This window comes from Benincasa hispida, chromosome 11, assembly GCF_009727055.1.
Source record: "Benincasa hispida cultivar B227 chromosome 11, ASM972705v1, whole genome shotgun sequence".
Classification (NCBI taxonomy): domain Eukaryota; kingdom Viridiplantae; phylum Streptophyta; class Magnoliopsida; order Cucurbitales; family Cucurbitaceae; genus Benincasa; species Benincasa hispida.
The window spans coordinates 39,198,714-39,212,130 of record NC_052359.1 but is presented as its reverse complement, the minus strand read 5'-3'; the positions used below and the strand labels follow the sequence as shown (position 1 = coordinate 39,212,130).

Below are 13,417 nucleotides of genomic sequence, written 5' to 3'. Positions count from 1 at the left end.
GTGGTAACCCAGTTTGACAATAAAACCACCTATGTCTAGGGGACAGTGTGCCCAAGAAAGATAATCCACTAATATTAAAGAATTAAACAATTACAACACAGTACTAATCTGTACACCAATTACTACAGTGACTCATGTAGTGCCCAACTCATAAGCCACCTAAGCTCTCTTTAGATATGAAGCTCATTCTCAGTTATACTTAGGCTCCTCTAAGTGTGACAATATTAGTGTCGAACACTTCGGCTTCCGAGTATGTGAGACTTCTCTTTGCTTGATTATCTTCCCTGTAACTCAATGAATTCTCTCCACTGACAAATTTTAGATCCTCCTTAAGATGGAGAGATTCTTCTCGAGTATGAAGTCTTATGCTCCCCCTAAAACTGAGAATCTCTTCTTTTCAATAATGTCTTCCGCTCCCTTTAAGATAGAAGTTCTAGAACGATTCAACCAATAAAGTTGCACAGTAGGATAGTGTGAGTAAAGATCAAAACACCATGTTGCACAAATAGACCAACAAGAAGAAAAACACTCCCCTACAATGAACAAATGCGACGACCCTAAATGAGAGCTATTATTCTCCTTTTAAAAAATGTGGCCAATTAAGGAAAGAATTTTCATAAAAATATTTCTCTTTTTGTCAAAATAAGATTGCGCCATAAACAAGAAAAATATCAAACAATATACATCTGTTGAGAATTTTCAAATTTGGAATTAAAAATATTTTGCAAATAAATTCTAGATTAGGAAAATAAAATATTATGTAGGAATTAGTCCTGTCCAAGGCGAATGTTTAAGAAATCTCCAACAAAATTATTGACATTCAAATGTGAATCACTCTTCAAATAGTCCAACATAAAACTGTTAACATCCAAGTACCACGACCTGATAGCTTGAATATACAATCGAATATACCCTCAGCACAACTAACAATAGTTATCGATACCATTTGCAACTTATCCAAATAAAATTCACTGCGAAACAAACTTTAGCCTTCTCAAATCTTCAATATGTGTATAATAATGGTGTTTACAACTATTTATAACCTTAATTAAGTATACTAAATACTATTTCAAAAGCCAACTATTTATAACCTACAATTAAGTATAGTAAATACTATTTCAAATACCTATTTGCTACAATATTTATTATTTCTCATTCATCCTCTATTTTCTTCTTTGTTACGGTGTTTGCTAGTTCCTACCCTAACAAAAATAGTTTACACTTTAAACACATATTATTATATTTCAAACTAAAATAATCTGCACTCTAAACACAAACTGTTATAACCCAATAATTATAATAACCAACTCAGCGCCCCAAGCGTCCTATAAGATTTTAGTTATTGGGTTTTAAAGTTGATTTTCTTATGTTTTCTTATGATTTTTTCGATTTAGATTTTTTTTAAAAAAAAAAATTATATACATTAATTCTATAAGATTTTTGAGTGTCTAATTTCTAGGCACGTTTTTGTCTTCTTAAGATTTTTCCTCGTTTTATTCTCTTATTTAATTAAATTTTATTTTATGGTATTAGTTCTAAAATTCAAGGTAGATTCGCGTAATTGATTTTTTAGAACATCTCTCTATTTAGATAACAATTTGCAGGTCATTCATAATTTCTTTTTTTCTTTTTCTTTTTTTATGATTATTAATGTTATATCAATGTTATGAAGGAAATTTATAGACAAGCCATGTCTTTCGTCATAAATGAGCATGCTAAGTTTGTTAGGAGAATAACGCTAAAATTTAATATGACTCTTGTGATGTGATTAACTAGATGAGAAGAAAACATGATATCAATATTAGTTATGATAAAGTTGGAAGGGGTCTAGTATTAGTTCTATTTTTTTTTTTTTTTTTTTTTTTTGCAAAAGTATGGTAATTAAAATATGGGGTAGAAGAATCGAAATGCTAGTCAAGCTACGCTCATGATAGCAACTAACTCTAATTTCAATCAAAGGCACACTGAAGTGTCGCTAATTTTGTATTATTGTATTTTGTTTAAAGGCACAACTATCTCCAAGAAATAATATAATGCTTTTTTTGTATATAGTTTTTCTCGATTATATATTTTGGAGTCAATTTTAAATTGTCTTTTGTGATTTATGAGATTAGTTGTTATTTGAATTTTTTTTCTTAATCAATTACTCCATAATTATAGGTAGCATGCCACTTTATATGATTTGAAAATTGAAGTATTTTATGTCAAATTCCAATTCAATATTAAACATCTTTAAAAATTAAAACTCATTTCATAATCATTTAATTTGTAATTATTAAAAATCAAAGATGTATTTTGAATACTTTTGTGATGTAGTTAATTTAAAAAATAAATTATTTTGAAAAAATAAATATTTGGTAACCATGAATTAAAAAAAATGGTTTATAAAATAAGAGTCTGTTTAAATTGATTTAAGAAAAAATATTTTTTTTAAAGCTCATTTTTTTATTTAAACACTTTTGATCAAAACTGTTTAAAATACACGTGAAAAACTATTTTGTGTAGTTGTTAGACACTCCAATTTTTTTTTCGTAAGATGACTTATTTTTAAAATCAAACACTTGAAGATGGATTTTAAACACACCCTAAATTGAATTAAGATAAACACTTGAAACCAATTTTTAGTGTTTAATGGTTAATCTACCCTAATTTATATTAGAAACTCTTACCACAACTGTCGACCAACCTCCAACCACCACCACTGCCTAAAAGTTCTTCATAATAATTTGACATTAATAAAAACATTTTTGAGAAAAAGTTGCCAAAAAAAATGTGGTTTTATTTTAAATCAAAAGTATTTAAATGAAAATTAATTTTTGAAAAATATTTTTTTCAAAGTCATTCCAAACCAACCCTAAGTCTATTTCCTTTCAATTTCTTACCATGCTTTAGCAACTTCAATTCCAATTTTTTATGACGCTTTAACAACTTTCAAAAGTAAAAAGAGTTGATTTTTTTATCAGAATTTCAAAAAAAGAAATAAAACTTTTAAAACTATTACTTTTTTTAATTTTTAAAATTTAGCTCGATTTTTGAAAATATCAGTAAAACTATAAACTAAAGTAGTGAAAAGGGTATTTATAGATTTAATTTTAAAAAATTAATAACAAAAAATCAAATGTTACCCAACCGACCTAATTTTCTCAAAGACTCAAACTCAAACCAACCTTATAAAATTTAATTGGGCCGTGGACGATTTACTTGGGCCCAAATCCACAAACAACAAACGTGGATCCCTTGGCTCTCTCCTCCAATTCAACATATATATATAGTAATCGTTTCCCTTTATAATTCCTACTTTGCCACTAAATTAGGGTTTTTCAAGCCGGCCTCGTCGACGTCCAGGCGCCATGGTACTTCTTCCTCTTTCTCCATTTTCTGCAGTTTCAACGTCTCTTAATTGTTCTCTTGATTCGTTCTGTGGGTGTGCCTGTGTTCTACATCTCTGATTTCTTTCCCGATTTGTTTTATTTGGTTGCCGTCAATTAGTTTTGTGATGGAGAAAGCCAATAGTTGTGGTTACGTTTTGAAAGTTTACCGTTTAATGGAGAGCCTTGACGTTGTACTGTTTATGCCCTTCGTTTTCTGTTGCGTGTTTTTTGTTTCATACTATCACTTGATCTGGGACTGTGCATTGAAGTCAACTGGATTATCTGTTGCACTCGAGCTTAGTTTGGCTTAGTTAGCGAGGTTTAAATGTAAGTTCTAGGGGGCTAGTTGTAGAATAGACATCTGAATCATCTGGCAGCTCGTGCATTGATCATGTCTATTTGGAAGTATTTTTGTTGCACGGACTGTAAGAGGAGGAATTTAAGGACTTACCGATATTTGTAGCTTATGCAATCTGGATCCTGGATTTAGGAAATGTATGATTGCTGCATATGAGTGATGTCTGTAGTGTCACTAAGTTTTTTTCTTCTTTTGGATAAGAAACAATTGCATTGATGGTGTGAAATTATTGAAGGGAACCCCAATAAGACTAATTACAAAAGGTGTCTCCAATTGGAGAGGAAGGAGGAATAGTTATAGTGATGGAAGAGAGGGGGTGTCACTGAACTTTTGAACTTATTGATACTATTGAGTGAGATTGGAATGTTTCTTCCTAAATTGCTTAAAAAGGGTTTTTTCCCAAGGTAAACATTGGCCATGGAGTGGATTATAAATTTTGGAGCTTTGATTATAATAAGTTCATTGATTGTCACCCCAAAATAAAATTTAAACCATGGAGTCACAATGCAGTAGTGGGTTGCAGTATTTGTGTCTTTTTTGTCATTAGAGCTTGTAGCATCGGAGTTTGAGGATATGGTAATGTGAAACAGGTGAACGTTCCCAAGACAAAGAAGACTTATTGCAAGAGCAAGGAGTGCAGGAAGCACACTTTGCACAAGGTTACACAATATAAGAAGGGAAAGGATAGTCTTGCTGCTCAGGGAAAGCGTCGGTACGATCGCAAGCAATCAGGATATGGAGGTCAGACCAAGCCTGTGTTTCACAAGAAGGTTAGTTAATGTTCTCAGGTCTAGTCAAATTCTAAATTTCTCCTTTTCTGGGATGTTATTGAGATTAGAACTGAATTGAAACTCCTGAATTTCATAGGCAAAAACTACCAAGAAGATTGTGTTGAGGCTACAATGCCAAGGGTGCAAACACGTATCCCAGCACCCCATCAAGGTTAGAATGCAAAGTATTTAAATATTTTCTGATTATGGCCTCTCTCTATTAAATATCTTGATAGTGTAATGCATTTTCCGAAAAAAATCTTTCAAGCATAGTGGCTTTCGTACTAAAATATTTTAGGCTGTTGATCCAAATAAAGCTAATCCATTTTCCTCTCCTTAAACTAAATATACATGTACTGCTATGCTAGTGAAGATAGTTGATACTAGGTTTTAAGTGCCTTTACCTTTGGAGTGGTTTTGTTTTCTCCATTCCCGTACTTGAGAACGGTTTCGTAATCTGAGTATCGAATTGGTACTCGGGGCTGAAATTGCAATATTTGAAGTAATTTTTTGCTCTTTTAGAAAATATGCAAGTCCAAATGAGGAATTTTAATTATCAGTTATTGTCTGGTGGATATTTTGTGGTTCCCTCATCTCATGTCTAAAATGTTAAATGCAGAGATGCAAGCACTTCGAAATTGGTGGAGACAAGAAGGGAAAGGGAACTTCTCTTTTTTAGACCCTTTTATCAGTTTATCTTTTGTCATTTCTTTTTCACAAGATTATTTGTACGAGTTCCTGCAGAATTACTGTGTTGTTCAGCTATTAGTTCTACATGTCTTAATGATACTATTTAGCTGAAACTTTCTTATCTTAATTATTGAATTCCAAAATTTTGACTCTTTTTTTGATTTGTTGAGTTGGTTTTCGTAGAAACTTGTTTGCATGATGTATCGGTCAGTACTTATCAAATAATTGGTTATTGTTAGATTAGTGAAAATTATAGGTCTCTCATGATTCATTTATGTTTTGAAAAAGAAAATAGGTAAACTAAAATGTGTTTGGTATACTTATTTTCAAAAACAATTTCTAAAATCAATTCTTAAAATAGCTATTGTTAGAAACAATGAACCGTCGATTTCTTTGTTCTAAAAAATTATGAACACGACACTTTTTGCCAATACACATTTACGTTAAGCTACACAAATTACAAATTGAATATTACAGTTTTTTTTTTTCAAAATCCTATTTACACATTATATTAGTCAATTTTTATTGTAAAATGTTTTATTGTATAATGTTTGAAATAATATCTTTTTAGTTTCTAAATTGTCAAGAATATGAGTATTTGGTCTTTATGGTAGGTTTAAAAGTTCTTTATTTTAAATTGATTAGATATTTTTTATATTCTTTTAAATTTTGATATGACATTTTTAAATAAAATATATTTTCTCTCCTCAATCTTCCCATCCACTCTCCACTCTCCTCTCTCCTCCCCTCCCCTTCTTCTATCCATGGTTGTTCCCACTTTCGAGTTCCATCTTCTCTCCCTTTTCTTATGAATACATTCTTTTTGATCTCTCATTTTCTTTTATTCGTCGAACCTTTTAAATTTTTGTGACATAGGCCATGTTGTCAAATAGAAAAATATTAAACTTCTTATTAACCTTTTAAGTTTTATGAGAATATTTGTGTTCGTATTAATTATTTCGACAAGTCATTGATCATTTCAATTATAAGATTTGTACTTTATAACTTAAAAATGAGTAGAACTTGGTACAAATGGAGATTATGAACGTGTATAATTTTTTTAAATGTTCATATAATTTTTTTTTTATCCATGCTAATGGTACTAAATAAAAAGTAAGTTCTCGTCAAGTTGGTGTTGTCGAATTTAATCTTAGTTGTTTGCGAGATTGACTTATTGTGGAGAGGGGAGGAGAGAGGAGAAAAAGGTGAGTGAATAGGAAGAGAAGAGAAAAAATATATTTTTTTATTTAAAAATGTCATATCAAAATTTAAAAGAATATAAAAAAATATCTAATTAATTTAGAAAATAAGAATAACGAAAGTTTTCATTTGATAATCTGTTCTCTCTTTCTGATATGCAATTATTTGACGATCAATCATGTTTGGATTAACTTTATGTGCTTAAAGAAAGCTTGATTAAATTTGATATTAGAAATTGAGGGTTGTGTCACTCAGGTTTTAGAAATTTACTCAGTTTTTTTTTAAAACTTTCGTTAATAATTTTGTTCATACAAATTTTTAGACGTGTAAACGACTTTTATATATAATGAATTATTGCAGTGTCAACCAAAAATGTTTGTAATTAAATACATGGTAGTGAAAATAATACAATTATCAACTTGAGATTTTAATCAATACATCCTTTTTAAGGTTGAACTAAATTTTTCTTATAAAATTTGTAATTTAACTACACTCATATTTGAATTTTACGTTTGGAATCTATTGCTCTTAGAAATATGGACTTCGAAGGTGCTGGAGAAATAGATTTCCATTTAATAATAGAAAATCAGAGGGTGTTTGAGCCACGTAGATGGAGGAAGAAAGTGAGGAATTGTGAACTATACTCTTTGTTTAGCTCAAAGAATTTTGTGAGTTAAAAATATCAATTTTATGTTTTTACTAAATTGTTTATATAGTGGGTCTCAAAAGTTTACAACTTTAAGGTTTCACAACTCTAATAGTGTATGCACGCATGTTATATTACTCTATAATTTGAATAGGGTAATCACTTTTGAGTCTTCTGATTGTTACTTAGTTTTGTTTGATGTTTTGTATTTTCAAACCGTCTAGATAAAACTATCATGGGTTGGCAAGTAGGGGTATTCAAAAAACTCGATAACCCAACCAGACTATCCAACCTAAGTTGGGTTAGATTTTATTTTGGGTTGAGTTGGGTTAAAAATTTTCAAAAATCTTAAATCCGGGTCGGGTCTCGGGTTACTCCATTTCAAGTTCGGATCGACCCAGTGAATAATATATATTATATATATTGAAAAAAAAAAAACCCCCCCCAAAGCCAGAAAACGAAAATCGAAGAATCCATTGTATTCGTCGAAACGAAACCCTCGCCTCGCCGAAGCTCGCCATCGCCCTCTTCGCTCGCCCTCGCCGAAAGAAACCCCTCCGCTTCCGATTGAAAAACCTCCTATCGAACTATTGAAGAATTGATCGGAACCCTCGCCCTCGCCGAACGAAAACCCTCCGCTTCCGATCTGGTCTCCGCCTTAGTCCCCTCGTCAGATCCGACCCATGCCTCACGCTTCCGATCAGGTCTCCCTCAGTCCCTTCGCTTCCAGTTCTGATACTAACTCACGCTTTCTCTTTCGGTACATTTTTTTGGTACTTTTGTTTATCTATTTCCTTTTGGGGGTTTTATTTGGGATTTGTGATCCTATTTCTTCTGTTTTTCTAGACATTTGTACAAATTATTGTGTTGTCCACAAAATGTTGATAGTTTTGAACGGTAAATTATTAGAGGTTTCATTTGTTTTGTCGTCCAAATTTTTTTGTTCCATTCAACCATGATTGATTAATAAATTAATTTTTGTTTCATTCAAACGTGATTGTTGTCCAAGTTTTTTTTGTGCCATTCAATTGTTCCATTCAATTGTAAATTATTAGAGCTTTCATTTGAATTGTAAATCACTATTCCATTCAACTGTGATTGATTAATAAGTTAATTTTTGTTCCATTCAAACGTGATTGTTGTCCAAGTCGTTTTTGTGTCATTCAATTGTTCCATTCAATTGTAAATTATTAGAGTTTTCATTTGAATTGTAAATCGTTATTCCATTCAAATGTAGATTTATTAAAAAATTAATTTTTGTTCGATCTGTTAGCTTTAGGGTTTCAATCAAACCAAGTATTTTGATGATAACAAACTCAGATTTTTTGTACTAACATTTTCAGTGTTTTAGAGTCACTATCTTGTAGAGCTCGGAAAGATGATTCCAACATAATTTGAATCGCTCAAATCGGAGTTCAAACGAGAAAGTTATAAGCAAAAGAAGATTGATAGAAAATCCAACGTGGCAGTGACATGTGGCACACAAACCGTCAATATTGATAACGTGGCAGCTGATGTGGCGCTCCAACCGGTCATTTTTGTTGACGTGGCACATGATGTGGTGACTGTGGACGAATGAGATAATGACAAGTGGCAGTCACCCAGCTTCACGTGTGTGTGCGTCGCATGTGCCTGCGGTTTCTTCACAGAATGTGGCGTGTGACGCTCAATCCTCTCCCCTATGCACGTGGTGCTCATTTCATACGGCTATTTTTCTTTATTTTCATTCTTATTTTCCTTTAATTTCCTGATCCAATTTTCTCCAAATTCTCACCAAATTTATTTCTTGTTTTCAAATTTTTTGCTTCTTGTTTTAGTTATTTTTTTAATATTTCCTAATTGCATAATTTAATTTTTAGTATGTTATTTAAATTTATCTTTGATTAAATTGTCTTTAAATTTGAAGTTATCATAGCTTGCATGATTTAAGTTTTATCTTGCATAAATTTTCTTTAATCAAATTAGTGAGTTAACTTTATTGAGCATTGTTGGAAGATAAAATTATTTTTAAAAAATTGGTGGTCAACCCTATTCACCCTCTAATGTTGCCTTTAGATCCTACCATTGGTATAGCGGGTAGCTCGATTTTCTTATTTCAAAAAGGTTTTGTAATTTTTTTTTTGATTTTACATTCTGTTTTTTTTAATCTTATTAAATCTGGATTTTTTCTAATTTTTGTAAAAAGTTTAAAAATTTGAGTTTTAAAAGTCGTTTTCATTGGAAATTTTTTTCTTGAAAATTGGTTATTAAAACATTTTTTTTCTCTATTTCTTAATCTTTGAAATCTTTTTGATTAAAATCTAAATTTTGGAAAAGTACTTCTCTTTATAAAAATCTTTTAAAAAAATTATTATATTCTCTTCCTTTTTCGAAAAAATTAATTGTTCGAGTTTATGACAACTACTTGAATAAATGGGTATGGTGAAGGTCAATCTACCACTAGGCCACCTTTGTTTGATGGAAATAATTATGCATAGTGGAAAACTAGGATGAGAATTTATTTGATTTCTATTGACTATAATCTATGAAAAATTGTTTTTAATGGTCCTTTAATTCCTACTAAGATAGTTGATAATAAAGATATTCCTAAGGAAGAAAAAGAGTTAAATGATGAAGGTAAAAAGAAGTTTTCTATTAATGCTAAAGCCATGAACGGTCTGTTTTGTGATTTATGTCCTGATGAGTTTAATCGAGTCTCTGCCTGTAATTATGCTAAAGAAATTTAGGATATGCTTGAAGTAACTCATAAAGGAACTAATCAAGTTAAAGAGTCAAAGATTAGCATGTTAGTTCATAATTATGAATTTTTTAAAATGGATGCAAATGAAACTATATCTGAAATGTTTACTAGGTTCACGAATATTGCTAATGCTTTGAAGGGATTAGGAAAATCTTATACCACCTCTGAAAATGTGAGAAAAATTCTTAGATCATTGCCTAAGAGTTGGGAAGCTAAGCTGACGGTGATCCAAGAAGCAAAAGACCTCTCAAAACTTCCACTGGAGGAGCTTGTTGGATCTCTCATGACACATGAGATAATCATGAAGGCCAATGTGGAAGATGTCAAAAAGAAGAAGAGCCTAGCATTAAAGTCCACTCAAGTTCAAGAGGACTCTGAAACTGAAGCTGAACTAAATGATGAGGAGTTCGCTTACTTGACCAAGAAGTTCAAAAAGCATTTTAGGAAAAGGAACTTCTCAAAGAAAGTCAACAATCAAGAAGACAAAGGAGAACAGAGCAACAGAGATACAATCATCTGTTATGAATGCAAAAAAGCCTGGACACATGAAGTGGTACTGTCCTCAAAGAAAAGTCATTTCAAAGAAGAGCAAGAAGGCCATGAAAGCTACTTGGGACAAACGCGATGAAAGCGAATTTGAAAACGAGGAAGAAGTAGCAAATCTGTGCGTTATGGCTTTTGGAGACGACAATGAGGTAAGTCCTAAAAATCTTACTTTTGATGAGCTCAATGATGCATATAATGAATTTAAAATTGAATTTGAAAAAATAGATTGCAAATATATGTCTCTTAGGAAGAAAAATGCTAAATTAGCTCTTGGAAATAATAATTTATTAATTGAGCTAGATAATCTAAAAGAGAAAAATGAGACATTAGGAAAAGATCTAGATTTATCTAAATCAAATTTGCATGCTTTAAAAGAAGAGTATAAATTATTAGAAAATAAAAATGAAGATATTTCAGCTACTCTTTTAAAGTTTACAAATGGGAAACACTTGGTTCATTAAGGTAAAGAAAGTTGCTGGAGCATTGGTGAGGCCAAAGGGCATCACGAGGAATTCGAAGGCTCCATATCTCGTGACACAGGTCGTCTTATGTTCGTCTCCTTCAGCAATTCGAACCTGATAATATCCCGACCATTAGTCCAGCTTTGAGAAATACTTAGTGCTGTGAAGCCGATCAAATAAGTCAGTAATGATAGAAAGGGGATATTTGTTGCAGACTGTGAGCTTGTTCAAGGCTCGATAGTCGATGCATAACCGGAGGCTTCCATCATTCTTCTTCTGGAACAGTACTGGGGCTCCATAAGGGGCCTTCGCCGGTCTGATAAATCCTGCATCTAACAATTCGTCTAACTGTTTTCGGAGTTCGACCAATTTTGGCGGGTCCATCCGATATGCATTCTTGGTAGGCGGCTTTGCCCCTGTAACACCTCAATCTCATGGCCAATCCCCTTTCGTGGGGGTAAGGACTTGGGCAAACTTTTAGGCATGACATCCGATACTCTTCCAAGATAAATAGAACGTCTTGGGGGATCTCCTCTTCAGTGGATTCAACTGATTCTATCGGGATGGCCATGAACGTGGGTTCGTCGTGGGCTAGGCCTCTCTTCAATTGGAGGGCTGAGATCATTCTCACCCCATTTGGCTGCTTGATACTGGCTTGGACTACAGTGGGTGTAGATCCGGTAATGACTAGACATTTGGCGAGGGGCATTGGTATGACTTTATGTTCAAGTAGGAACTCCATCCCCAATACCACGTCGAAATCATCCATCTTACAATCACGAAGTCAACGAGGCCCTTCCAGTCTCCTAACTTCATCGAAGTTCTCTTCGCTATCCCCGTAATCGGTAGGGCTTCAGAATTCACAGCTTTCATCTTCCCTGCATCTCTTTCCCAGGTCAGTTCAGGTGGCGGGCTTCCGTTTCAACCATGAAGTTATGGGTGGCCCCGGAGTCGACCATAATGTTCTTGGCCGATCTTTGGTTGACCCAAGCGTCCACATACAATGATTCCTTTCTCTAGTGGCTCCGTCGCCTTTCCATTTTCTTCTGGAGCGCAGATAAGAATTTCAATGCCTTCATCCTGGGATTATTCAATTTCTGCAGCTGGCTCGATTACCGTCTCCTCTAGTTCAACCTTGTCTTCGGAGGTAGAGGCTAATGTGGCTTGAAAAGCATTGAACGCGGTTCGATTTGGCATTCGCTCGCCCTGTGTGGCTCTCTACATATGAAACAAGACAGGGGTGATTGTAATTGTTATGCTGTTGCGGCGGCCCCTGCCAGTTGTTTCCTGATCTCGGTTGGGATGATTTACGGTCCCCCCGTGTTCTTGTCTCCTCCCCCAGGTCTGGGAGGATTGGAACGGTTGTTTCTGTTTCCCCTATTTGAGGAAGTTGACTGCTTCCTCACATCTTGCGAGTCAGTGCTAAGGTCGTATAGCCGTTCAGTGTCGCATAGACAGAGGAGATCCTATACTCTCTGTTCATATAGTTTTGAATTTCGCCCACGGTTTCAGCCCTTCAACAAAGCAAAAGACCTTGTCTTTTTCAGACATATCTCGTATGTCCAACATGAGTCCTACAAACTGTTTACATAGTCCTGATGTTTACCTGTTTGCTTCAGCTCTCGAAGTTTTCGTCGAGCCAGAATCTCGACATTTTCAGGGAAGAATTGCAAGCGACGTTCTTGTTTCAATCTATCTCAAGTATCAAAGTGCATCGTCCTTCCTGTATTCTGTAAATCGTGATCTCCACCATAGTTTTGCATCTTCAGCCAGATGCATCATTGCTTTGGTGACTTTCGACTCTTCAGTCACTGTGTTCGTCGCCTTGAAGTATTGCTCAAGGTTGAAGATAAAATTTCCAGGGCTTTTGCTTCTCATACCCTACAGAAGGGTTTCGGTTCTGGGATTTTAATTCTGCTTACTGCATTGCTCCCCAGATGGGGCTTGGTTCCCCTACCGCTCGGATGGTGAGATTCACCCTAGCATTCACATACCGTTATCTCGGCTCTAAACGACATAATCAGGGCTGACCCGAAAGTCTTCAAGACAAATCGTTACCATCTGAGTAATTGCTTTTTGGGAGTCGTGCCAGCTCTTCGACGTGCTCCTCTATGTGGGCCAAACAGATGCCCCGGATGAAGCTATCACCACGTCAAAAGCTGTCGGACCCGTGCTGTTTTGATCTCGAGGGTCTCTACGCCTCATCAATCAATTCTATGACGGGTAATCCCTCTAAGGCGCCCATTAACCGGCATCAATTCCACATCGGCTTTCTCAGCAACTTCTTGTAACCGAGTCTCTAGAAACGGACTAATTATCCGGGACTTTCTCTCAGGTAGAGTATTTGCTCTTCCATTTCTACTAAACGCTATCCACATAGGACTTTTCAGGTTCTCTCGTCCGCCGACAATGATTCATTGATCTCCTCTGTGAGCTGACTTGGCTCTAATTACCAACTGTCACAAACAATCGCTCTTTTTCGGAAGCTTCCTTTTAAGCGATTGTGGCGGCAACTTGTTCCGCTTACGGAACAAGTCAACCAACTCGAATACGACTGCAGGTGCACACCAAGTGCCTCTCGCAACCATCCCCCCGTTTTAAGGGAAAACGGTTTTATAGAAAAACGGGTTAGGAG

At 34.3% G+C, this 13,417-nt stretch overlaps 1 protein-coding gene across 1 annotated transcript; it reads left to right on the top strand.

Annotated features, from left to right (window-relative positions):
- The first annotated feature begins 3,236 nt into the window (after positions 1–3,236).
- Positions 3,237–5,350, top strand: LOC120090150 (60S ribosomal protein L44). Its single transcript, XM_039047667.1, has 4 exons — positions 3,237–3,353; positions 4,320–4,499; positions 4,597–4,671; positions 5,119–5,350. Exons 1-4 carry the CDS (start codon positions 3,351–3,353, stop codon positions 5,176–5,178), a joined length of 318 nt encoding a protein of 105 aa, XP_038903595.1. The 5' UTR covers positions 3,237–3,350; the 3' UTR covers positions 5,179–5,350.
- Positions 5,351–13,417: the final 8,067 nt, after the last annotated feature.

Bases quoted from the DNA above. Each gene is read 5' to 3' on its own strand.
- LOC120090150 (XM_039047667.1), top strand. The intron at 4,500-4,596 runs GTTAGTTAATGT...TGAATTTCATAG, and splicing joins AGCCTGTGTTTCACAAGAAG to GCAAAAACTACCAAGAAGAT. The intron at 4,672-5,118 runs GTTAGAATGCAA...TGTTAAATGCAG, and splicing joins TATCCCAGCACCCCATCAAG to AGATGCAAGCACTTCGAAAT.